This window comes from Eschrichtius robustus, chromosome 11 (genome assembly GCF_028021215.1).
Source record: "Eschrichtius robustus isolate mEscRob2 chromosome 11, mEscRob2.pri, whole genome shotgun sequence".
NCBI lineage: Eukaryota > Metazoa > Chordata > Mammalia > Artiodactyla > Eschrichtiidae > Eschrichtius > Eschrichtius robustus.
The window spans coordinates 100003069-100029496 of record NC_090834.1 but is presented as its reverse complement, the minus strand read 5'-3'; the positions used below and the strand labels follow the sequence as shown (position 1 = coordinate 100029496).

The window sequence follows — 26428 nt, the reverse complement described above, 5'->3', positions numbered from 1 at the left end:
CCCCTCCAAGCCCAGGGGTGAGACTTCTCAACAGTCCTCCAGACGGTCACCAAGTGATCAGCACCTCACACCAGTGGCAACTCGCTGTCACGCGTTATCGTAGGCTGTAGTGCCTCCTTCCCCGAGTCATAAATGCACCCAACAGGAAGAGCAATACACCAATGTCAGCCAGAAACTCTGGAGCTACATGGAAGGGCAACGATGTGTCAGAGCCATGCTCCATCCCAGACAGTAACCTCTGCCAGCAGTAACCTTGAAGAATGTGCTGTGAAAAGGCATTTTGAAAGTTCTGTGACTCCTAAGATTTTGCCCAAACCCTGTAAGAATCCACTTCTACATCTTCTTGTTCCCATTTCTCTGAAAAACAAATTACTCAAGTCTGATAACTGCTGTGAGAGTAGAAACTCCAGGAAGCAGCAACTTCAACACTATGCTATTTCAGAGACCAGAGAGGGAAGTGGGAAGTGGCAGAGGAACTTTCACCATGCCAGGCAGTAGTGAGAATAAAAGCAGCAGCGACTTAACGGGGAGCTGACCAGGTACCAGGCATTTTGCTAAGTACACATGCAAATGGCCTCATTTAATCCTCAAAACCTTATTAGGTAAGTAATGTCATTATATACATCTTATACTAAGGGAACCGAGGCTCAGGGAGGTCAAGTGACTTAACCATGGTTATCCCCCCTTTTTTTTTTTTTTCCTTTGGTCATGCTGCGTGGCTTGTGGAATCCTAGTTCCCTGACCAGGGATGGAACCTGGGCCCTGGCATTAGAAGCGTGGAGTCCTAACCACTGGACCACCAGGGAATTCCCATGTTTATCCCTTTTAAGGCTGGAGCCAGAATATGAACCCAGGCAGTCTGGTGCTAGGGCCCCTACTCAGAACTGCTATCCCACAACCCTCGCGAGTGAAGACACTTAAAATACTGAGCCTTTGGGCGGCACAGATCTGATATTTTAATAACATAAGAAAGATGTAACTACTCCCCGCCTCACTAGCCTACCCTCCTCCAGCCTCTTCTCTGGTCCCAGCACAGCTCTTCACAGCCTAGAGTGGCTAAAAGCACAGGCTTCAGTATCTCCTATATTTCAAGTCAGACTTTGACCCTTCTTAGCCATGTGACCTTGGACAAGGAACTTCTCCAAGTCTCAGTTTACTACCTTTTGTGAGGATTAAATGAAATAAGCTATTAAAGCCCCAGGTCTGGAACATTTTAAATGCTCATAAATTCAGGCTGCCACCTCCCCTCTCACTGGACCCTGTTCTAGGGGTGGTGGATTCTTTAAGTCCTGCTTGTCCAGTAGTAGGATTGGCTCTTCCTGAGCTACCCATGAACAGCACTGTGAGCACTGAGGCTCAGTGATAGAGTCACTTTTATTGAGAAATACAGTTTTAGGAACAAGCCACAAAAATAATTCTTTCACTGGATTGGCTTCTGTGATTTTGCAGTGAGGAGCCTAGAATGTGGGTGGCCCCCTAACTTCCAAACCGTTCAGTGACCTTCTGTATCCACTTCTTCAGGCGGAACACATGTGTGTAGAAGCCATATTTTCCATCCCTGTCACAGCCTTCACCCCATGAGACGATGCCCATTTGATACCAGCGGTTGTTAAAGGGGCTCTGAGGAAGAAACATGGGATTTCCAATAGAGTCAAGTCCAAGGTAGTGTCAGTATTACCCTGTCAAGCAATTGTTTCTGAAAACTTGGGTCCCTCCTCATCCACCCCAGAAGGATCTACCCACCAGCTCCTGGCCTTCTGGGAACTCAGCTTACCTTCATGACAAAGGGTCCCCCACTGTCGCCTTCACAAGCATCCCCTCGTTTCCCTTCACCAGGCTTGTAACCTTGAGAGAAAACAGCAGTACTCAGGGAGGGGTATAGCTCACACTCCAGCCACTCTCCCCTTCAAGAGATACTGCTGGTGAGTGTCCAGTGACGACTCCTAGCCATCCTTGACTCTGCTCATTTCCTCACCCCACACATCCAATTCTTAGGCAAACCTTGCCAGCTCAATCTTCAACGTACATCCCCAATCCAACCACTCCTCACCACTTCTGCACCTGGTCCCATCACATACACCTCTCCCCTGAACCACTAGTTTCCCTAGTTCTACTTTTGCTGCCTACAATCCATTCTCCACCCAATAAGCAGAATGACTTAAAAAAAACACATTAAACTGACAGGTGAGAGAATAATGAGAATTATGGCAGTTACCTTTATCCAAATATCTGCACATATCCTCCACAAACAACATGAAGAACAACAACAAAGCTACACAAAAACCACACCTTCAACATAACTCGAATACAGAGAACACCCAAACTTCAAACCACTTTAACTATACATCTAATATCAAAACTTGTGTGGAGATGAGGAGGGAAAAATATCCACTAGATCAAAGAAGTGGATGCAATGAATTAGGAATCTTGTAAATAACCCCAAATCTACAAAATGAATAGATGAAATAGATGAAAAGTAAGCAGATCTATACCAAGATACTATAGGAAAACAATAAGAACAAAAATACCTCAGCTAACAAAAATTCTTTCCCAAACACAACCATGAAACAAGAAAACTAACTGAATTAAATATCCTCAAGCAAATTTCTGGTATGTGAAAAAGAATGAATCAGAAATTCAAAAATTAGGGACTTCCCTGGTGTCACAGTGGTTAAGAATCTGCCTGCCAATGCAGGGGACACGGGTTCAAGCCCTGGTCTGGGAAGATCCCGCATGACGTGGAACAACTAAGCCCATGCACCACAACTGTTGAGCCTGTGTCTAGAACCTGCAAGCCACGGCTGCTGGGCCTGCGTGCCACAGCTGCTGAGGCCTACCCGCCTAGAGCCCGTGCTCCGCAACGGGAGAGGCCACTGCAATGAGAAGCCCACGCACCGCAATGAAGAGTAGCCCCTGCTCGCCACAACTAGAGAAAGCCCGTGCGCAGCAACAAACACCCAACCCAGCCAAAAATAAAATAAATAAATCAAAAAATTTTTTTAATTCAAAAATTAAAAATAAATGGACAGGGACTTCCCTGGTGGTCCAGTGGTGAAGAATCCTTCCTGCAATGCAGGGGACGCAGGTTTGATCCCTGGTCAGGGAACTAAGATCCCACATGCCGCGGGGCAACAAAGCCCACACGCCACAACTACTGAGCCCGCGTGCCTCAACTAGAGAGCCCACGTACCGCAACAAAGATCCTGTGTGCTGCAACTAAGACCTGATGCAGCCAAAAATAAAAATAAAAAAATAAATGGACAAAACAATGGGAAGTAATTAAAAGCAGAAAGTGGTCGAAATGGAACTCCGACTGAAGAAATGAGTCCCTCAAGAAGAAAAAGAAAGCAATGGAACATAATTAATATGTATAATGTAGTCCAAGAAAACTTCACAGAAATAAAAGATTGGATGTGCATATTGAAAGGATCCACTGGGAACCTGGCAAAACTGATCTGAAACACTGAACTCTGAGACGTATCCTAAAAAAACCTGAGACTTCAAAGATGAAGAAAAAACCTCCAACGCCTCCAAGCAAAAAACCCAGCTCCCTTATAAAAGCAAAAGAATTACACTGGCATCAGATTTCAAAACCAACATACAAAGCAAGCAATAATAAAGCTATATTTTCAAAAAATTCAAGGAAGGAAAATGTGAACCATGGATTTTATATTCAATCATGCTGAGCTTCAGGTGTCAAGGCTACAGAAAACCAGTTATAAACACATAAAAACTCAGGAAGTTCTATACCCATAACCCTTCTTGAAAAATCGACTAGTGGACAAGCTTCATCCAACCAGGAGATGAATGCTGCAGCAAAAGGACTGATTAACTGTCTGACAAGTAGAAAAAATACAACTAAAAGTATGAGAGGAGAAGAGAAAGAGGAAAGTAAACTCACTGATTGTAACAACTAAAAGAATATAAGAAACTAAGGGCATTTCAAAAAGGTGTAAGATCAAAGATAATGAGTAGAACAAGAATGCAAACCTTACTAAATATATGAAATTATTTGAAAAGTAAAGAAAAGATCACACAGGGATAAAACACAGTAAATGAAACATAATATACATAAAAATAACAAAATCATATGAGATACTAATTCTATTAATCATATCAATAAATATGAATGGGCTTAACTCACTTTTTAAAAAACAAAAAGATTTTTAATTTGACTCACAAAGCAAGACTCAATGATGCTATATATGAGACAAAACAAAGTGATTCATAGAGGCTAAAGTTAAAGGGATGGACAAAAGTATATCAGGAGAATGGAAACAGAGAGCAGGGATAGCGAAGCTGAAGTTGAAAATAAAGGACACTTTTAGTGCTAAAAGCCACAATTCACAATGAATAATTAACAGTTATAAATATCTGCACCAAATAACACAGCAACTGCCTTTATAAAGTAAAAGACTATAAATGATGCAAGGAGATAGACAGAAATACATTAATAATAGAATTCAACACACCAAACTCAGTACAAGACATTATCAAGTGAACTGAAAATAAACAAGGATATAAATGACCTAAATAACAACTGATAAGGTACATTTATGGAGATATATATATATATTGAACTTTACACGTGGATAAAGGAGAACACATCTACACACCTCAAGCACACATGTACATTCACAGAAATTGATCAAACGGTTCTCAGAAAAATCAGTTCCATAAAGTAGAAATATTACAAACTATATTCCTGGATTATAATGCAGCAAAACTGAAAATCAAAATGCTAAAGGGCCCTCCCATCTGGAAATTTTAAAACCACCTATTAACTCTTGAGTGAAAGGAGAATACACACTGAAATTAGAGATTTTCGGAAAAAAAAATAATAATTCAAACATAATTCAATAATTCAAACAAACATAGTGTTTTCCATGAATGGTGTTTTCCATTCATAGCCCTACTCAGTAAAAATTAAAGATCAAAAATAAATTAACCAGGGACTTCCCTGGTGGTGCAGCGGATAAGACTCCGAGCTCCCAATGCAAGGGGCCTGGGTTCAATCCCTAGTCAGGGAACTAGATCCCACATGCGTGCCACAACTAAGAGTTCACATGCCACAACTAAGGGGACGGTGTGTCACAACTAAGGAGCTGGCGACCCACAACTAAGACCCTGCGCAACCAAATAAATAATTTTAAAAATAAAATAAAATAAAAAATAAATTGACCAAATTGGCAGCTCAAAAAGCTTTTAGAAAAAGAACAGCAAAGTGAACCAAAAGGAAGCATAAGGGAAAAAAATTAAGATCAAAGCAGAAATTAATGAGGTACAAAATAGAAAAATAATAAGCCTAATTAATAAGTCAAATTCTTAGGTATTTTGTTTGTTTGTTTCCAATCAGTAGCTAATTTACTCAAGAAAAATAAGAAAGAAAACACAAATATATAAAATAAGGTGCCAAGGAGGAAAAAAACCATAAGAGAAGACACTGTAGCACAAGATACAATATAGACTTGAACAAATTGAAAGACATTTCTTGTCCTTGGATAGAATGGCTCAACATCAAAAAGAAGTCAGTTCTCCCTAATTTATAACTTTAATGTAATCCCAATAAAAATACCCACAAGGTTTTTATAGAGCTAGATAAGTTGATACTAAAATTCATGTGGAAAAACAAACATGCAAGAATTGCAAGGAAAACACTGGAAAAGAAAAACTACAAGAGAAGACAAGCTCTACCAGATATTAAAACATACTCTAAAGCCTCTATATTGAAAACAAGACAACATTTTAACAGAATAGACAACAGACCAGAAGACCCAAACAGAATGTCCAGAAACAGACTTAAGCACACATAGAAACCTAGTATGTGATAAAGGCAACATCTCAAATTACTGGGGCAAAGACAGAATTTTTTTTTTTTTTAGTATTTTTAAAATTTTATTTATTTATTTTTGGCTGCATTGGGTCTTTGTTGCTGCATGTGGGCTTTCTCTAGTTGTGGCGAGCGGGGGCTACTCTTTGTTGTGGTGTGCAGGCTTCTCATTGCGGTGGCTTCTCTTGTTGCGAGCATGGGCTCTTGGCACACAGGCTTCAGCAGCTGTGGCTCGCAGGCTCAGTAGTTGTGGCTCGCGGGCTCTAGAGCACAGGCTCAGTAGTTGTGGCGCATGGGCTTAGTTGCTCTGCGGCATGTGGGATCTTCCCGGACCAGGGCTCGAACCCGTGTCCCCTGCATTGGCAGGTGGATTCTTAACCACTGCGCCACCAGGGAAGTCCCCAAAGACAGAGTTTTTAATAAATGGTATAGAGACAGCTTATTAGCCATTTAGAAAAAGATAAATTAGATACATACCTTACATCGTATGCAAGAATAAACTCCAAATGACTCGGAGATCGGAGTGTAGAAAAATGAAACCAAGTACTAGAAGAAAATATGAATGAATTTCTCTATGACCTGGGTATAAGGAAGGTTCTTTTAACTCTGACTCAAAATCCAGGTGCAGTAAAATGAAAGATTAATAAATTTGACTACATAAAAAAATTTAATTGGATGGCCCAAAAATAATAAAGGATAAAGAAAAAGAAACTGGAAGAAAATATTTGCAAAGTATATCACAAATAGAGGCCTAAATCACTAACATATGAAGAACTCTTTAAAAATGATGGGAGAGGGACCAAAAAATGGACCATAAAAACATGAACAGACAATTCACAAAAAAAGATATAAAAATGGTCATTAAGCATATAAAAAGATGTTCAATTACAAAATATCAGAAATCTAAATACCCATACACAGGAAATGGTTGAAGACACTATCATACATCCTCCTAATGTGACTATAAAATTTTCTTTTTTATTGAAATATAGTTGATTTACAATGCTGTGTTAGTTTCTAGTGTACAGCAGTAATTCAGTTATACATATATTTTTTTCATATTCTTTTCCATTGTAGTTTATAACAAGATATCGAATATAGTTCCCTGTGTTATACAGTAGGACCTTGTTATTTATCTATTTTATATATAGTTGTTTGTATATGCTAATCCCAAATTCCTAATTTATCCCTCCCCTCTCCTTTCCCCTTTGGTAACCAACGGGAAGTTTGTGTGGTAAGTTTGTTTTCTATGAATGGATAAAGATGATATAAGATGTGCGTGTGTGTGTGTATATATATACACACACACGAACACACACACACACACACACACACAGTGGAATACTACTCAGCCACAAAAAAGAATGAAATAATGCCATTTGTAGCAACATGGATGGACCTAGAGATTATCATACTAAATGAAGCAAGTCAGACAAAGACAAACATCATATGATATCACTTACATGTGGAATCTTAAGAAATGATATAAATGAACTCACAAAACAGAAACAGACTCACAGACATATAAAATTTTTTTTTAATAAGGAAAACTCTATAACCAAAATGGAATGAATTTTCAGGATACATTAGGTGAAAAAAGCAAAGTACAAAAGAATATCTATACTGTGCTACTCTGTGAAAAGGGAAAAATAAGAAAATATACATGTGTCTGCTCATTTGTGCAAAAAGAAACAGAAGAAGAATAAACCTCAAACTACTGAGACTGGTTAACTGCGGGGCCTGGATGGAAATGGGGTGCAAAGGAAGGAGGTGGGAACAGGACAGGAGGAAAAGGGGAGTATCATTCTCTGAGTGTACCTGTATAAAGAATCTGATTTTTAGACCATGTTAATACAGGCACACCTTGGAGATACTGTGGGTTAGGTTATAGACCACCACAATAAAGCAAGTCATATGAATTTTTTGGTTTCTTGGTGCATATAAACGTTATGTCTACAGTATACTATAGTCTATTAAGAGTGCAATAGCATTATGTCAAAAAATATATACAGGACTTCCCTGGTGGTGCAGTGGTTAAGAATCCACCTGCCAATGCAGGGGCCTAGAGCCCATGCTCTGCAACAAGAGAAGCCACTGCAGTAAGAAGCCCACGCACCAAACGAAGAGTAGCCCCCGCTCACCACAACTACAGAAAGCCCGCGTGAAACAACGAAGACCCAACACAGCCAAAAATAACTAAATAAATGAATAAAAAATATATATACAAATACTTGAATTTAAAAATATTTTGTTGCATACAAACTACTATGTATAAAATAAATAATCTACAAGGATATACTGTACAAACAGGGAATACAGTCAATATTTTATAACTATAAATGGAATATAACCTTTAAAATCGTGAATCATTATGTTGTATACCTAAAACTTATTGTACATCAACTACACCTTAATAAAAAAAAAAATATTTTGTTGCTAAAAAATGCTAACCGTCATTTGAACCTCCAGCAAATTGTAACCTTTTTGCTGGTGGAGGGTCTTGCCTCCATGTGGATGGCTGCTGACTGATCAGGGTGGTGGTGCTGAAGATGGGGTGGCCATGGCAATGTTTTAAAATAAGACAACAATGAAGTTTGCCCCACTGATGGACTCTTCCTTTCAAGAACAATTTCTCTGCAGCATGCAGTGCTATTTGATAGCATTTTACCCACAGAAGAACTTCCTTCAAACTAGGAGTCAATCCTCTCAAACCCTACCACTGCTTTATCAACTAAGTTTACGTAATGTTCTAAATCCCTTGTTGTCATTTCAACAATCTTCACAGCATTTTTAGCAGCAATAGAGTCCATCGCAAGAAACCACTTTCTCCTTATCCGTTAAGGTTTTATCGTAAGATGGCAGCAATTCAGTCACATCTTCAGGCTCCACTTCTAATTCTAGTTCTCTTGCTATTTTCACCACATCTGCAGTTATTTCCTCCACTGATGTCTTGAACCCCTCAAAGTCATCCATGAGGGTTGGAACAACTTCTTCTAAACTCCTGTTCATATTGATATTTTGACCTTTTTCCATGAAATCATAAATTTTTTTTTTGAATATTTGAATTTTATTTTGTTTTTTTAATACAGCAGGTTCTTATTAGTTATCTATTTTATACATACTAGTGTATACATGTCAATCCCAATCTCCCAGTGCATCCCACCACCACCACCACCCCCGCCAATTTCCCCCCTTGGTATCCATACGTTTGTTTCCTACACCTGTGTCTCTATTTCTGCCCTGCAAACCAGTTCATCTGTACCATTTCTCTAGGTTTCACATATATGTGTTAATATACGATATTTGTTTTTCTCTTTCTGACTTACTTCACTCTGTATGACAGTCTCTAGATTCATCCATGGCTCTACAAAGGACCCAATTTCATTTCTTTTTATGGCTGAGTAATATTCCATTGTATATATGTACCACATCTTCTTTATCCATTCGTCTGTCGACGGGCATTTAGGTTGCTTCCATGACCTGGCTATTGTAAATAGTGCTACAAAGAACATTGGGGTGCATGTGTCTTTTTGAATTATGGTTTTCTCTGGGTATATGCCCAGTAGCGGGATTGCTGGGTCATATGGTAATTCTATTTAGTTTTTTAAGGAACCTCCACACTGTTCTCCATAATGGCTGTATCAATTTACATTCCCACCAACAGTGCAAGAGGGTTCCCTTTTCTCCACACCCACTCCAGCAGTTGTTGTTTGTAGATTTTCTGATGATGCCCATTCTAACTGGTGTGAGGTGATAACTCATTGTAGTTTTGATTTGCATTTCTCTAATAATTAGTGATGTTGAGCAGCTTTTCATGTGCTTCTTGGCCATCTGTATGTCTTCTTTGGAGAAATGTCTATTTAGGTCTTCTGCCCATTTTTGGATTGGGTTGTTTGCTTTTTTTAATATTGAGCTGCATGAGCTGTTTATATATTTTGGAGATTAATCCTTTGTCCATTGATTCGTTTGCAAATATTTTCTCCCATTCTGAGGGTTGTCTTTTCGTCTTGATTGTAGTTTCCTTTGCTTTGCAAAAGCTTTTAAGTTTCATTAGGTCCCATTTGTTTATTTTTGTTTTTATTTCCATTACTCTAAGAGGTGGATCAAAAAAGATCTTGCTGTGATTTATGTCAAAGAGTGTTCTTCCTATGTTTTCCTCTAAGAGTTTTATAGTGTCCGGTCTTACATTTAGGTCTCTAATCCATTTTGAGTTTATTTTTGTGTACGGTGTTAGGGAGTGTTCTAATTTCATTCTTTTACATGTAGCTGTCCAGTTTTCCCAGCATCACTTACTGAAACTGTCTTTTCTCCATTGTATATCCTTGCCTCCTTTGTCATAGATTAGTTGACCATAGGTGTGTGGGTTTATCTCTGGGCTTTCTATCCTGTTCCATTGAAATCACAAATGTTCTTAATGGCATCTAGAATGGTGAATCCTTTCCAGAAGGTTTTCAATTTCCTTTGCCCAGATCCATCAGGGGAATCACTATCTATGGCAGCTTTAGCCTTATGAAATGTATTCATTAAGATAATAAGACTTGAAAGAAAAAATTACTCCTTAATCCATGGGCTGCAGAATGGACGCTGTGTTAGCAGGCATGAAAACAACGTTAATCTTGTGGTATGCCTTCATCACAGCTCTTGGGTAACCAGGTGCATTGTCAATAAGAAGGAATATTTTGAAAGGAATCTTTTTTTTCTGAGCAGTAGGTCTCAACAGTGGGCTTAAAATATTCAGTAATCTATGTTGTAAACAGATGTGCTGTCATCAGGCTTTGTTGTTCCATTTAGAGAGCACGGGGACAGTAGAGTTAGCATAATTCTTAAGGGCCCTAGGATTTTCAGAATGGTAAATGAACATTGGCTTCAACTTAAAGTCGCCAGCTGTATCAGCCCCTAACAAAAGAGCCAGCCTGTCCTCTAAAGCTTTGAAGCCAGGCAGTGACTTCTCCTCTCCAACTATGAAAGCCCTAGATGGCATCTCCTTCCAATATAAGGCTGTTTGTCTACACTGAAAATCAGTTGTTTAGTATAGTCATTTTCATGAATTATCTTAGCTAAATCTTCTGGATAACTTGTTGCTTTACCTTGTAGTTTTATATTATGAAGACAGCTTCTTTCCCTAAACCTCATGAATCAATCTCTGCTAGCTTCAAAGTTTTGGCTTAAGGGAATGTTATGGCTGATTTGATCTTCTATCCAGACCACTAAAACTTTCTTCATATCAGCAATAAGGCTGTTTTGCTTTCTTATTTATGTATTCACTAGAATAGCACTTTTAATTTCCTTCAAGAAATTAATTTTTAAAAATAAACTCTCCAATGAAGAAAAATGTTTTTAAAAATTTCCTTCAAGAACTTTTCCTTTGCATTTACAGAGTGGCTAACTGTTTGACACAAGAGGCCTAGCTTTTGGCCTGTCTTGGCTTTAGACATGCCTTCCTCACTAAGCTTAATCACTTCTAGCTTTTTATTTAAAATGAGAGACATGCAACTCTACCTTTCACTTGAACACTTAGAGGCCATTGTAAGGTTATTGATTGGCCTAATTTCAATATTGTTGTGTCTCAGGGAATACGGAGGCCTCAGAAAAGAGACAGAGATGGGGGAATGGCTGGTTGGTGGAGCAGTCAGAACACACAGTTTGCTGTCTTGGCACAGCTCATGATGCCCCAAAACAATTGCAATAGTAACACCAAAGATCACTGATCACAGTTCACCGTAACAAATATAATAATAATGCAAAAATTTGACACATTGTAAGAATTACTAAAATGTGACACAGAAACATGAAGTGAGCAAATGCTGTTGGATAAATGGCACTGATGGACTTCCTTGACGCTGGATTACCACAAACCTTCAATTTGTAAAAAAAACCAATATCTGGGAAGGGCAATAACGCAAAGCACAAACCTAAGTGTCTATCAACAGATGAATGGATAAAGAAGGTGTGGTATATATATATATATATAATATTACTCAGCCATAAAAAAGAATGAAATTCTGCCACTTGCAACAACATGGATGGACCTAGAGGGTACTATGCTTAGTGAAATAAGTCAGACTAAGAAAAACAAATACTGTTTTCACTTATATGTGGAATCTAAAAAATAAAACAAATGAGTAAATACAGCAAAACAGAAACAGACGCACAGATAGAGAGAACAAACTAGGAGTTACCAGTGGGGAAAGGGAAGGGGGGAGGGGCAAGATAGGGCTAGGGGATTAAGAGATACAAACTACTGGGGCCTCCCTGGTGGCGCAGTGGTTGAGAGTCTGCCTGCCGATGCAGGGCGCACGGGTTCGGGCCCTGGTCTGGGAGGATCCCACATGCCGCGGAGTAGCTGGGCCCGTGGGCCGCAATTGCTGAGCCTGCGCGTCTGGAGCCTGTGCTCCGCAGCGGGAGAGGCCGCGATAGTGAGAGGCCCGCGCACCACGATGAAGAGTGGCCCCCGCTTGCCGCAGCTGGAGAAAGCCCTCGCACAGAGACGAAGACCCAACACAGCCAAAAATAAATAAATAAATAAAAACAAAGTAAACAATGCGTTAAAAAAAAAAAAAAAGAGATACAAACTACTATGTATAAAATAAGTAAGTCACAAGGATATATTGAACAGGAAGTACAGCCATTATTTTGTAATAACTTTAAATGGAGTATAATCTATAAAAACATTAAATCACTATGTTGGGGGCTTCCCTGGTGGCGCAGTGGTTGAGACTCTGCCTGCCAATGCAGGGGACGCGGGTTCGGGCCCTGGTATGGGAAGATTCCACATGCCGCAGAGCAACTAGGCCCGTGAGCCACAATTACTGAGCCTGCGCGTCTGGAGCCTGTGCTCTGAAACAAGAGAGGCCGCGATAATGAGAGGCCCGCGCACCACGATGAAGAGAGGCCCCCACTTGCCACAACTGGAGAAAGCTCTCGCACAGAAACGAAGACCCAACACAGCCATAAATAAATAAATAAATAAAATAAATAAATAAATAAATAAATAAATAAATAAAAATTTATTTTAAAAAATCACTATGTTGTACACCTGAAACTAATATAATATTGTAAATCAACTATATTTAAATAAAATAAAAAATATGTAAATAAATAAAGCAAAGCATAATAAAACAAGGTATGCCTACAGTCCAAAAATAAACAAGTAAAAACAACAAAGATGGGAGGGAGGACCCAAAATTGAATACAATCATGAAACAAATGAGCCTAACTGTATTTTAAATAAATAACACAGGGAAGGGGGTAATAATTACCCAAGTTACTTTTAGACACAGTACTGTGACTATTTTTATATATATATATATTATTCAGGCTAAAAACAGAAACAACCATGAAGAAATGCTAAACTCTAGCTTGTAGGATTATTCTTCACAGCCATGGATGAGTGATTCTCAAACTGTGTATTCTTGTATTAACCAAATAAGTAAATACATTACAGATAATAGGAGTCAGATTTCTCATTATCAACAGAGACTGTTACAAATGTGGAAAGGGAGAAGCTAAAATTAATCCTATTGCATTGCAAGAGGGAGGAACACTCCCCAACTCATTCTATGAGGCCACCATCACCCTGATACCAAAACCAGCCAAAGATGTCACAAAGAAAGAAAACTACAGGCCAATATCACTGATAAACATACATGCAAAAAACCTCAACAAAATACTAGCAAACAGAATCCAACAGCACATTAAAAGGATTATACAACATGATCAAGTGGGGTTTATTCCAGGAATGGAAGGATTCTTCAATATACGCAAATCAATCAACGTGATACATCATATTAACAAATTGAAGGAGAAAAACCATATGATCATCTCAATAGATGCAGAGAAAGCTTTCGACAAAATTCAACCCCCATTTATGATAAAAACCTTCCAGAAAGTAGGCATAGAGGGAGCTTACCTCAACATAATAAAGGTCATATATGACAAACCCACAGCCAACATCGTTCTCAATGGTGAACAACTGAAACCATTTCCACTAAGATCAGGAACAAGACAAGGTTGCCCACTCACACCACTATTATTCAACACAGTTTTGGAAGTTTTAGCTATAGCAATCAGAGAAAAAGAAATAAAAGGAATCCAAATCGGAAAAGAAAAAGTAAAGCTGTCATTGTTTTCAGATGACATGATACTATACATAGAGACTCCTAAAGACTCTACCAGAAAACTACTAGTGCTAATCAATGAATATGGTAAAGTAACAGGATACAAAATTAATGCACAGAAATCTCTTACATTCCTATAAACTAATGATGAAAAATCTGAAAGAGAAATTAAGGAAACACTCCCATTTACCACTGCAACAAAAAGAATAAAATACCTAGGAATAAACCTACCTAAGGAGACAAAAGACCTGTATGCAGAAAACTGTAAGGCACGGATGAAAGAAATTAAAGATGATACAAACAGATGGAGAGATATACCATGTTCTTGGATTGGAAGAATCAACATTGTGAAAATGACTATACTACCCAAAGCAATCTACAGATTCAATGCAATCCCTATCAAACTACCAATGGCATTTTTCATATAACTAGAACAAAAAATTTCACAATTTGTATGGAAACACAAAAGACCCCGAATAGCCAAAGCAATCTTGAGAAAGAAAAACAGAGCTGGAGCAATCAGGCTCCCTGACTTCAGACAAAGCAACAGTAATCAAGACAGTATGGAGGCTTCCCTGGTGGCGCAGTGGTTGAGAATCTGCCTGCCAATGCAGGGGACACGGGTTCGAGCCCTGGTCTGGGAAGATCCCACATGCCGTGGAGCAACTAGGCCCGTGAGCCACAACTACTGAGCCTGCGCGTCTGGAGCCTGTGCTCCGCAACAAGAGAGGCCGCGATAGTGAGAGGCCCGCACACTGTGGTGAAGAGTGGCCCCCGCTTGCTGCAACTAGAGAAAGCCCTCGCACAGAAACGAAGACCCAACACAGCCAAAAATAAATAAATAAATAAATAAATAAATAAAGGAGTTCCTTTAAAAAAAAAAAAAAAAAGACAGTATGGTACTGGCACAAAAACAGAAATATAGATCAATGGAACAGGATAGAAAGCCCAGAGATAAACCCACACACATATGGTCACCTTATCTTTGATAAAGGAGGCAAGAATATACAGTGGAAAAAAGACAGCCTCTTCAGTAAGTGGTGCTGGGAAAACTGGACAGCTACATGTAAAAGAATGAAATTAGAACACTCCCTAACACCATACACAAAAATAAACTCAAAATGGATTAAAGACCTAAATGTAAGGCCAGACACTATCAAACTCTTAGAGGAAAACATAGGCAGAACACTCTGTGACATAAATCACAGCAAGATCCTTTTTGACCCAGCTCCTAGAGAAATGGAAATAAAAACAAAAATAAACAAATGGGACCTAATGAAACTGAAAAGCTTTTGCACAGCAAAGGAAACCATAAACAAGACGAAAAGACAACCCTCAGAATGGGATAAAATATTTGCAAACGAAGCAACTGACAAAGGACCAATCTCCAAAATTTACAAGCAGCTCATGCAGCTCAATATCAAAAAAACAAACAACCCCATCCAAAAATGGGCAGAAGACCTAAATAGACATTTCTCCAAAGAAGATATACAGATGGCCAACAAACACATGAAAGGATGCTCAACATCACTAATCATTAGAGAAATGCAAATCAAAACTACAATGAGGTATCACCTCACACCAGTCAGAATGGCCACCATCAAAAAATCTACAAACGATAAATGCTGGAGAGGGTGTGGAGAAAAGGCAACCCTCTTGCACTGTTGGTGGGAATGTAATTTGGTACAGCCACTATGGAGAACAGTATGGAAGTTCCTTAAAAAACTAAAAATAGAACTACCATATGACCCAGCAATCCCACTACTGGGCATATGAAAACCATAATTCATAAAGAGTCATGTACCACAATGTTCATTGCAGCTCTATTTACAACAGCCAGGACATGGAAGTAACCTAAGTGTCCATCGACAGGTGAATGGATAAAGAAGATGTGGTACATATATACAATGGAATATTACTCAGCCTTAAAAAGAAACGAAATTGAGTTATTTGTAGTGAGGTGGATGGACCTAGAGTCTGTCATACAGAGTGAAGTAAGTCAGAAAGAGAAAAACAAATACCGTATGCTAACACATATATATGGAATCTAAAGGGGAAAAAAATGGTTATGAAGAACCTAGGGGCAGGACAGGAATAACGACGCAGATGTAGAGAATGGACTTGAGGACGTGGGGAGGGGGAAGGGTAAGCTGGGACGAAGTGAGAGAGTGGCATGGACTTATATATACTACCAGATGTAAAACAGATACCTAGTGGGAAGCAGCCACATAGCACAGGGAGATCAGCTCGGTTCTTCTCTGACCACCTAGAGTGGTGGGATAGGGAGGGTGGGAGGGAGACGCAAGAGGGAGGAGATATGGGGATATATGTATATGTATAGCTGATTCACTTTGTTATAAAGCAGAAACTAACACACCATTGTAAAGCAATTATACTCCAGTAAAGATGTTTAAAAAAAAATCTTATTGCATTGCAATGGGAGGTTTCAGTGTCATCTCATGGTTTTAGATAGATAAATAGATAGAAAGAACAGACATAGATTTAGGTATATGCATAATACATGTATTTTCTAGTTCTGTCTGCTAAGAGGGCCTAGGAGCAATGACACCCCAGTAACAATGTGCACACCTGGCACCCAGAACTTGGTTTCTAAATACCATTCTCCACTAGAAGGCAAGTAGGATGAACCTAGAACATCTTGCTGTGCTGAAAGTAAGAAAGTACTCAGAGATTGACAGGACATCTCCAAAAGTCACAGAAGCCAGGTTGTTTGTTTTTTTTTTGACTCCCACTGGCCAAACCTGGGATAATTTGAACATTATAATAATGATAGTAACAAATTATAGTCCTTAGAATAAAGAAAGGACCCATGAGTCCACAGTGACAAAGTGAAAGAAAATTCTTCTACAATAAGATGATAACTAATAAATGTAGAAGGAATGACAGAATTAGAAAATCACCATTTGGCAGCTACCAGAGTTAGGAGAACAATTTGATGAGAAACAGGACAGACAGTATTCAACTTTCTCCCCACAAGATATTTATTAGTCTTAAAAAGGAAAACAGAACTTTACAGTGAGAAACATGGCAGATGCAGACACCACCTTAACCAAGAGGTCAGAGTTAATCTCACCAGTTATGGGACAGAGACATCATATGCCTGAAAAGGACACAACATCACTTAGCTTGAATCTGATCATTAGGAAACCTTAGAGAAAGCCAAACTGAGGCCAATCTACAGAATAACTGGCCTATACATGTCAAATATGTCTAAATCATGAAAGACAAAGACTGACAACTGAGTACAGTGTGTGATCCTGGACTGGATCCTGGGTGGGAAAAACGTTTTTTTTTTCTTTTGCTAAAAAAGACATCAGTAAGTAGGACAACTGGAAAACATTTAAATGAAGTCTAAAAATTAGACAAAGGTATTATATCATTATTAATTTCTTTTTTCATTATTAATTTCTTGATTTAATAAATGTACTCTGGTTATGGCAGAGAACATCCCTGTTTTTTTGGAAATACTTAAGTGTATGGGTAAAAAAGGCAACATATGTACAATTTAGTCTCAAATAGTGTGTATATGTGTGTGTATAAATACACACACACACAGAACACACACACACAAAGGAGGTGGCAGAATCTGGATGACAGTATAAAGGAATTCTTTGTATTATTTTTGCAACTTTTCTGTGAGTCTGAAATCACCTAAAATTTTTAAAAATTTAAAAATTAAGTTAGATCGTTTACTCACCTGCCCCAAAGTCTCCAATAATGTCCTATCTCAATAAAAGCCAAAGTCCTTCAAGGCCCTGAAGGAAGCACCCATCCCCTGCCTGCCCACCTCTCTCCCCTCTTCCAATGCTGCCCTTCCTGTGTTTACTGCCCTCCAGCCACACAGGCCTCCCTGCTGCTCCTAAGACACGCCAAGCATGCTCCCACCTCAGGGCCTTTGTACCTGCTGTCCCTGCAAGTCTGGAGTGCACTTCCTCTAGGCTGGCTCACTCTTTCATGTCTTCTAGTCTCTGCTTAAACATCACTTCTCAGAGAGGCCTTCTCCAACCACTCTGTCTCGATCGCCCCATCCCCATCTCTCACTCCCTTACTCAGCTTCATTTTTCTCCTATCAGGATTGCTATTCTAGATCTGCTTATTGACACACTCTCCTTCTAGTCTCTGAAGACACAGGAGACCCTATCTGTTAGGGTCCTTGATGGACACCCTGGAATACTGCCTGGACCACAGTAAGCACTCAGTAAATATTTGCTGAATGACTGAATGAATGAATGGCTTTTCCTCCACCTGTGGCCTCTGGCTGGTGTCTGGCTCACATATACTGACAACTTGACCAGTGACTAGCACCACGCCTAACACCTTAAATACACTATCTCGCTCAACCCTCACACAGCCTAATGGAATAGAGCCAGGACTTGAACCCAGGCCTGTGCTACTCACGTGTCTCAATCCTCCCAACCCGAGGCCCTGCTGTTCCCGCCTGCCCAGCCATGCCCAGGGGACTTTACCAGCACAGAACATGTTGTCGGTGATGCGGATCCGGGTGGAGTCCTTGCAGACCGGCCGCTCCACGATGGGCAGGTTCACCACCTGCAGCACGCTGGGCTGCACCTCAGCCATATTGGTTGTCCACGTCTCCCTCAGGTTGCCCCAGCCCGTCACTCGCCCTTTGTATCCAGCCTGGAGCAACCTTTGGGGAAAGGAGAAGGACTGAGTGAGAACAGACCAGTCTAGGAACCTCCTGGCCCCAACACCATCCCTTAGAGACCTGAATCTAAAACACCAGTGCAGGAAGACACTGAGGCCTGGAAAAGGGAAGGAACTTCAGCAAGGCAATAGGGTGTCAGAGTCAGGCCCAGAACCCAGCCCAGGCCCTCAGCTACCAGCCCCCTGGCTGCCCCCCGACCACCTGACCCCTGGCCAACCCCCACGGCTTCCCCCCCAGCCACCCCCCGGCTGCCCTCTGGCCGCCCCACTTGGTTGCTGTCTCCTTGTCGGGCAGGCACACGGGATGGACATATTCGGTGAAGCTGATGGGCTTCTTGAGCTTCAGCAGGGCGATGTCCCGGTCCAGGTTCTCCCTCCAGTTGTACCTGGGGTGGATGTAGATCTTTTCCAGCATGGAGATCTTTTCAATCTTTCGCTCATAGCTGTGCAGACCCCAGCAGAGAAAAGAAGCTGTAGGCCACCCAATGAGGGGCAGCTGGTTCCCCGAGGAAGAAAACTGCCTGCCCTCAGGGTCTGGGAGTCAGGGTAACCAGCAGGCCACCAGAGAGGGGGAGAGGGCCGGCTCCTGTCCTGGCAGCTTCTTCCTGGCCTGAAGTTGCCCAGAGCTTTGGGATCAAACAGCCCACGCAGGTAGGGGGAGGGACGCAGCCTGTAGGCCCTGATCCAAACAGCCTCTAATCAGAGGTCACACCTGGGCCGTGTTCTGGTGCCTGGAAGGGTGCTAAGGGCAAGCCAGGATTCTGCTCTCTGCAAAGGCTTAGTTTCTCTGTCCCCAGGTCCAAGCTTCAGTCAGGACGTGGCCATATAGACTTTACAGCAGAGCCTATCGGGTTTTCTATTGTGGGAGATGTACAGACATATCTCTCGTGGCCCAGGGTCACCAGAGCCCCTCACAGTCACTCGGGGGGCTCAGACCCCTGCCAGACACGCACGGGCCCCCACTTCTGTACCTGGTGCGGGAGTGCTTGCCAATGCGCACCAGAAGGTCATTCGCAGTGAAGTTCTTGTCCCAAGGCGGGTACAGAAGACAGTGGGCAGCAGTGAGGATCCAGCGGTCACTGATGAGGCTGGCCCCGCACAGCAGCTCCTGGGGACTCTTCCGGAAAAGCATCACCTGCCTGGGAGAAGAAGTGGGAAGCATTAGGAGGTGGGAGGGCTGCCCCTCCACCAGCCCTACAAGCGCAAAGTCCCAGGTTTAAGAACTAACTGGACAGAGCTACCTGCTGGGCCCAGACCCCAGCTTGACCTTCCCGTCCTTGGGGACCGGGGCATATATGTGCCACTGAGGGGCTGCCACCTGCTTTTTGCACCCCCCCTGCCCTCATCAAGCTTCTTCCAGGCCAGAGTTGGCACAGCTTAGCACAGCTCTGGGGTCAGAAGAACAGGAATCTAGTCCTGCTGTGTAACCCATTCACTAGCAGCACCACTGAGGCGAGTCACTTAAGCGCTCTGACCCTCAGCTTCACCATCTGCTTTGGAGAAGTAGCAAACCCAATCTCAAAAGGCGGCGGTGAGGGTTCGATGAGATGTTGGTGCTGGGCTAGGTTGTCTGTGGAGCCTAGACCTGTGAGGGCGGAGGAGTCTCCCAGGGCGCGGGATGCGGGTGCGGAAGGGGTCGGTGGGGGCAGGGAGCACGCACCAGGGCGCCAGGCCGATCTCCGCATCCCGGCCCTCCACGATGCGGCCCTCGATGTAGGAATCGAACAGCTCCTGTTCCGTTTTGTCCTGCACCAACTTATTCTCGAACAGAGGCCGCAGGCCACAGTCTGCAGAGCCAGTGGGACCGTGAGGGGCCAAGCGCTGCAACACCCGCCCCCGCCCCCATGCCGCGGCCCCGCGCCCCTCCGGCCGCCGCCTGACCTGCCTCCCCGGAGCCGAAGGTCCTCTCGTTGAAGAAGGGCTGAAACTTGTCCGCAGCGGTGCGTCCCTCTATGGCCGCATCCGGTTCCTCGCCCAGCCCATATCCCACCTCCTCTTCCACCGGCTCCTCTGCGGGGACCCAGACACCAGCTGCGGCTGGGCCAGGCCATTCCTCACCCACCCTCTGACCTCCCCAAGCCCCCAGGCAGCCGCGGAGATCGTTTGGTGTGGAGGTTAAGAGCGCAGGCGCACCTGCGTTACTAGGAAACCAAACCCCGTGGGGCTCAGTTTCCTCAGCTGTAAGGTGGAGCTAGGATTACAACCACCTGGTTAATGTCAGGTGTCATGAATGCACTCACTGGTGAGTGGTAAGCCTTAGATCAGGTGGTAAGCCTTAGATCAGGGGAGGTACAGTTCTTGTTATTCCCTCCAGGCTGTGTCCTCTGTCTCATGCCCCCTGCCCTGCCCTCTCACCGCAATAGTCCAGGTCGCAGTACTCAAAGTCGCCAGGCTCTCCGGCCACGTAGCACCACGCGCCCTCTGCATCCCCGTCTGGGTTGCGGCAGAAGTTCTCCACCAGTGGGACAGCCGGGTTGAAGTCCTGGTCCTTGCTCAGGGCCTTGGCCCGCTCGCTGGCCCAGGCAAGGCAGGGAGACCCATGTGTGGTCACCGCCAGGTGCCCCTGGTACTGCTGGCCGCGATCAGGGATGCACATTTCCGATTGAGGTGACAGATTCACTGTGAAGTCTCCGGAGTTTGGGGTCAGCTCCACAGTGACTCGCTCCTGGCCTGGTGGGTGAGGAAACAGAGGAGCAGAGTGGGTGGGACCACACATGGAGCCAGAAAGGATGTGAATCCCTGCCTTTCGGCCTTTATCCTATAGACCTCAAGTCACTTATCCTCTCTGAGCCGCAGTCTGCTTGCCTGTGAAAGGGATTACTAATGCATTTTTGCAGGGTTATTGAGAGATTTAAACAAAAGATATGGCATAAGGGTCTGGTGCATTATAAGCCAGAGATAGTAACCAGGTTTCATCTCCTGGGCTATCTGTAATCTATTGGTAGTGACTGCCTGGAGTTTAAGGATTCTGTGTTTTCACAAGGGCACAGTAGGAAAGATAGCTGGGATCCACTGAGGATGTGTACACAGGCAGTAGGTCAGTTTCAGCATGCCTGCAACATATTTATCATAGGTGTTCGGGGTGGGGGCTTGGTAAACTGTAGCTGTTTTTGTTACTATGATTGGCAACTCGCTCTAAGACTGGCCCCAGCATCCAGCATTGGGTCCTACAGGGATGCATGAAGGACAAAGAAGAGCAACCCATGTTTGGTAGATTGAGTTACTGGCACTCATTCTTTACTCCTACCTGGATCCACCTGGATCCACATCCTCTGCCCTGTTATTTTACAAGCAAAGGTGTAAAGGTCCACCTCTTGACCTTGGCCTTGATCATGGGATTGCTTTGGCCAATGGCGTGTGGGCAGAGCTGACTCTGCCAGTTCTGAGCCTAGGCTTAAAGATGTGTGTCTGCTCACTGCTTGGTATTTCTGCCACCCCCATGGAAGAAGCTGCTGCCTTTCAGCCTCCCCCCACAATGAGTACACATGGAGCAGACATGGACCCACCCACACAAGGAGCCAAGCTCAGCTGGACCGATTATTTGATGTAGGGCCACCAGCCGAGCCCAGCCTACATCTGGACCCCACAGACGCGTGAGCGAGTGCAGCTGAGATCAGCAGAGCCACCCCAGCTGAACCTCAGACACATAAGAAATAAATGCGGGACTTCGCTGGAGGTCCAGTGGTTAAGACCTCCCCTTCCAATACAGGGGGTGTGGGTTCGATCCCTGGTCGGGGAGCTAAGATCCCACATGCCTCATGGCCAAAAAACCAAAACAGGAGCAATATTGTAACAAATTCAATAAAGACTTTAAAAATGGTCCACATCAAAAAAAAATCTTAAAAAAAAAAGAAAGAAATGCTTATCGGTGTATGCCCCCCAGCTTTTGTGGCTGTTTGTGATTTTGTGGGTTTTGTGGGGTTTGCAGCGTTATTATGGCTATAGCTAGCTGACACATCATGGGAAATAATGATGACAGAATCATGCAGGGCTGGACTGTACGAGGCTTGCTCTGTGATGCTCGGCAAAGGGTACATGGACTGAAATGGTTAGGAAGGGCTTCCTGGAGGGAAGAATGCCTCAAGCAGGAAGTAAAGCATATTTAGAATGGGCCACATCCTGGATCATAAGGAAGCAAAGGCTGTGGACGGAGGGGGGGAGGCTGGAAGCTAACTCTCTCTGGTCTCCTGAATTCACTAACCAACAAGCTCAAATATGTTGTCAATAACTAACGCCAGCTCAAAGGGAGCCAGGATCTTGATTCCCATCCTGTGCTGCCAGGCCCATGAAGACCCATGGGCCTTGGCCGTGCCCACCTGATCTCCCCCAGCTCACCGCAGACAGGGATGCTGCACTCCTCCCTCTGCACAGTGGGGAACGTAGTGTAGCACCAGGGCCCAGTGCTGCTGCCATCTGGGTTGCGGCAAAAATTCTCCCGCAGGTCAGCCCCAGGGTGGGTGGTAGAGTTGATTCTGGAATAGAAAATTGCTCAGCAGAAGGCGTCTCTCCCACCCCCAGTGTCTCCTCACCCCCTATTCTCAGACCCCTGGCAGACAGGCCTGCCCATCACTCACTCCGGCTTATGTGGGTAGCGACTCCTCCACAGCTGGCATTCGATGCCTGACCGGGTGAAGCTCACGTTCCCTCGGTAGTTCATACCCAGACCTTCGGCACAGTTACCTGCAGAGACACCAGCCCAGGTCTCCTACGCTGAGGATTTGTCCCCGCTTCTCTCCTAGTAAAGCGCTATCGGTCCATTCCCTCCAAGCTACCTCTGGTCCATGACCCTTAACCTGCATTTACTCAGCACTTCCTCTGTACCCAGCAGTTCTACAATCCATTTAACTGTAGTCACCAAATATTCACTGAGTGCCCACTGTGTGACAACCATGTGACAGGCACTATGCCAGGCACTAAGGACACAGCAATGAATAAGACAGTCATAGTCAAGTAGGTCCCTGCCCTCATAGAGCTAATACTCAGTGGCTCCTCATAGCCAGCAGAATGAAAAAGTGAACAAGGTTCTCCGAATCTGGCCCTGGTCTAGGTGTCCTTTTATCTTAGCTCCTCGTGCCTAAGAGCCTTTGCACGTGCTCTTTCCTTTGCCTTGGAATGCTTTCCTATTTATTCATCAGTGCATCCCACAAATCCAAGTAAAACTCTACTTCTTCTGGGGAGCAGTCCTTGATTCTGCCAGCAAACGAAATGCTCCCTCTCCTGGAATTCTCTTGGCACCTGAAACAGAACTTTTCCATCAATTACTTTGATGTTTTGTATTTTTGTTTTCTGATGAAACTGTGAGCTCCCTGATTCTCTTAAAATCCCCAGCACTCAACCATAGAGCTTGACACTCAGCAGGGGCTTAGTGAAATGTCTATTGAATAAATTACTTAACAAATGAAAGCATGGCCAGTGTGATTAAAGAGTTCCATGTTGTGGGGTCTATTGTCATACTAAAGGTGTATTCAGAATGCTGTGGAGGAGGGAGGATGCACCTTGAAGGCTCAGCAAGGTGGTGGCATTTGAACTAATTCTTGAAGGATAGGGGGGTTTTCAGTAGGCACTGATGGCTGCTCCAGGGGGAGATGATAATGTAAGCAGGGGCCAGGATATAGAAACATCTTGGCCTGTTGAGAGAAGTGCTCACTGTCATCAAGCTGGGGGGCTGGATTCAGGGTTGGTGCAATGGGAGATAAGGCTGGAAGGGAAGGTTAAGATCAGAACCTGCAAAATTCACTAGGCTAAGAAGCCTGTGCTTTATTCTCGGGGCAATGCGGAGCCACTCAAGGTTTTGGAGAAAGAATGTGACATCATCGAAGCTCTGCCTTGGGGACATGGGGAAGACTGATTGGCATGGGCAGGGGCTCCGATGAGAATGAGGCCTTAAACATTATTTCATTACCCGTGCATTCATTTGTTCCTCCAATATTAATCATCTTACTGACTGCCAGGCACAGAGCCAGGTGCAAAGACACATCCTTGACCGCAGGAACAGAAAGGCAATGTCAGCTGCTAGAGGCCACCACCCCTGGGCCACAACTCCTACCCCACCCCTACTCTGCTCTTCTCCCAGGCTGTCCCCTCCTATCCTGTCCCCACACCCTCATGTCAGTTCCTCACCTTCCAGACATTCAATGAGCTTTTCTCGAGGTTTCCTCACCGACTCACAAGCTGGAAAAGACCCAGAAACACCATTGAGATTGAGGTAGGGATAGGACAGGTTCAAGTGAAGGGTGGGACGACATTCAGAAACGGAGAGAAAGGGACGCGCATGGAAGAAAGGAAGGAAAGAGGCGTGGGTGGAGCAATGGATGATTGGATGGATCAGAAAATTCTCTGGAGTGGAGCACCCCCTAACTTGGGTCCCCAGGACTCCCTTCCTGGAGCAAACCCTTCCCAGTGCTCACCTGTGTACTTGGCCCAGAACACATCCTGAAAAACAAGGCTGAGTGTGAGGCTGTGGTAGGATCCTGTTTTGTTTTGTTTTTTCGTAAACTTCCTGTCTTCTCCTTATACTTTCCCCTTTCCCTTACCCTGGTCATGCTCTGGGGAGGTTTGTGGCAGAGTTTTCTACTTTTGCTTCTAAAAGTCCAAGCCCGCGGAGAAGAGTATCTGAGGAGAGGGGAGCTCCCTGCCTTCCCGCCCCGCCCCCCAGCCAGACAAGGTTGAAAGGGATTCCCCTGGGTGGGGTAGACTGGAGAAGAGGGGCCCAGGCAGAGCCCCAGGGAAGGGAAAGCTGCAAAGGGCTCCTGGAACACTGAGGCCTAGGCCCAGGCCTGACCAGAGACCCACCTCCCAAGGGTGGCACAGAAGCAGCAGCAAAGCTAAAGCTGAGAGGCCACGTGGCCAGGGCCAGGGTCTCCAGAGATCCCAACATAGATGTCTAAAGACTGAGGAGGCCCCCGTGCCCCCCAGCGTCCCGGAGCCTCACCGTACCCTGGGGCCTTGACATAGCCCAGGCACTGGGGCCTCCTACACAGGCTGAGCCGCTCATCAGGGCAGCCCAGGGAAACGGGGCCCAGAGATGAAGTTATCAACAAAGAGCTGTGATGCTCCTCGCGCCCCTCCTTGGTGCCCCCGCATCTGGGCCCCCTTGGAGGGACCCCCAGCCCTCCCTCACTGGGGCCTCACCGTGGCACTGGGAGACTCCAGGGCCTCGAAGGCCTCCTCACGGCTGCACTGCTCCTCCACACACTCTCGCTCCAGGTTGCCCTCCCGCCACTCCTCCAGGAAGCCGCTGTTGGCGCGTCGGACCCGCTGGAGCAGCGACAGTGCTTGCTGAGGGGCCAGGAACACTGCGGGAGAAGGGGCGTGGGACAGCGGCCTCAGGGGCCCAGGCTGTCTTAGCCACCATGGGGGCAGGAAGCGAGCCTGGCCTGCCTGCTGGCTTCCAAAAAGGGGGTGTCTAGGATGGTGGCAGGACCTGAAAGGCTGCTAACGGCAGCCACTAGCCCCCCTCCTTTCATGGGTCACCCCCAGCCCACCCCCCATATTGCAAGAGAGAAGTAGTCACTGTCTGTCCAGCCCTGAGCACCTGGCTCCTTCCCTAAGCTGGACACAGTGAGCCGAGAGCCACCTGGGGGCCGGGCCTGTGCTCTCCGTCGAGCCAGGGGACCCCAGCCCACGGGCCTACATCCCAGTCCGCCAGCCTGTCCCAGCTTCCAGGCCCCCCTTACCATGCTGGCTGTGCACAAGGCTAAACAGGGCAGCCAGGGCCAGGCAGCCAGGTAGCCACAGGCCTCGGACGTGCGCCATAGTGTGTCCGCTCCCAGGACTCTGAGGGCTTGTCCTGACC

General features: G+C 44.3%; 1 protein-coding gene across 2 annotated transcripts; it reads right to left on the bottom strand.

The window, feature by feature from the left end:
- Window positions 1-1356: 1356 nt before the first annotated feature.
- F2 (coagulation factor II, thrombin) lies at window positions 1357-26428 on the bottom strand. Of its 2 annotated transcripts, none has more exons than XM_068555713.1 (14): window positions 26310-26428; window positions 25765-25928; window positions 25041-25065; window positions 24754-24804; window positions 23208-23313; window positions 22969-23105; window positions 20989-21303; window positions 20515-20643; window positions 20294-20420; window positions 19605-19772; window positions 18903-19019; window positions 18435-18616; window positions 1775-1845; window positions 1357-1620 (listed from the first exon to the last, which is right to left on the bottom strand). In XM_068555713.1, exons 1-14 carry the CDS (start codon window positions 26386-26388, stop codon window positions 1477-1479), a joined length of 1815 nt encoding a protein of 604 aa, XP_068411814.1. In that variant the 5' UTR covers window positions 26389-26428; the 3' UTR covers window positions 1357-1476. The 2 variants fall into 2 exon arrangements, with proteins under 2 accessions (XP_068411814.1, XP_068411812.1); XM_068555711.1 differs by having other exon boundaries at window positions 18903-19076; window positions 26310-26427.

What these genes read in the sequence shown, in the direction of transcription:
- F2 (XM_068555711.1), bottom strand. Translation starts at nt 26,388, where the DNA reads ATGGCGCACGTCCGAGGCCTGTGGCTACCTGGCTGCCTGGCCCTGGCT. An exon ending in TGGAGTCTCCCAGTGCCACG is followed by an intron (nt 25,066 to 25,764) that starts GTGAGGCCCCAG and finishes CTTGTTTTTCAG; the next exon opens with GATGTGTTCTGGGCCAAGTA. An exon ending in GGCAAGCACTCCCGCACCAG is followed by an intron (nt 19,077 to 19,604) that starts GTACAGAAGTGG and finishes GGGTCTGCACAG; the next exon opens with CTATGAGCGAAAGATTGAAA.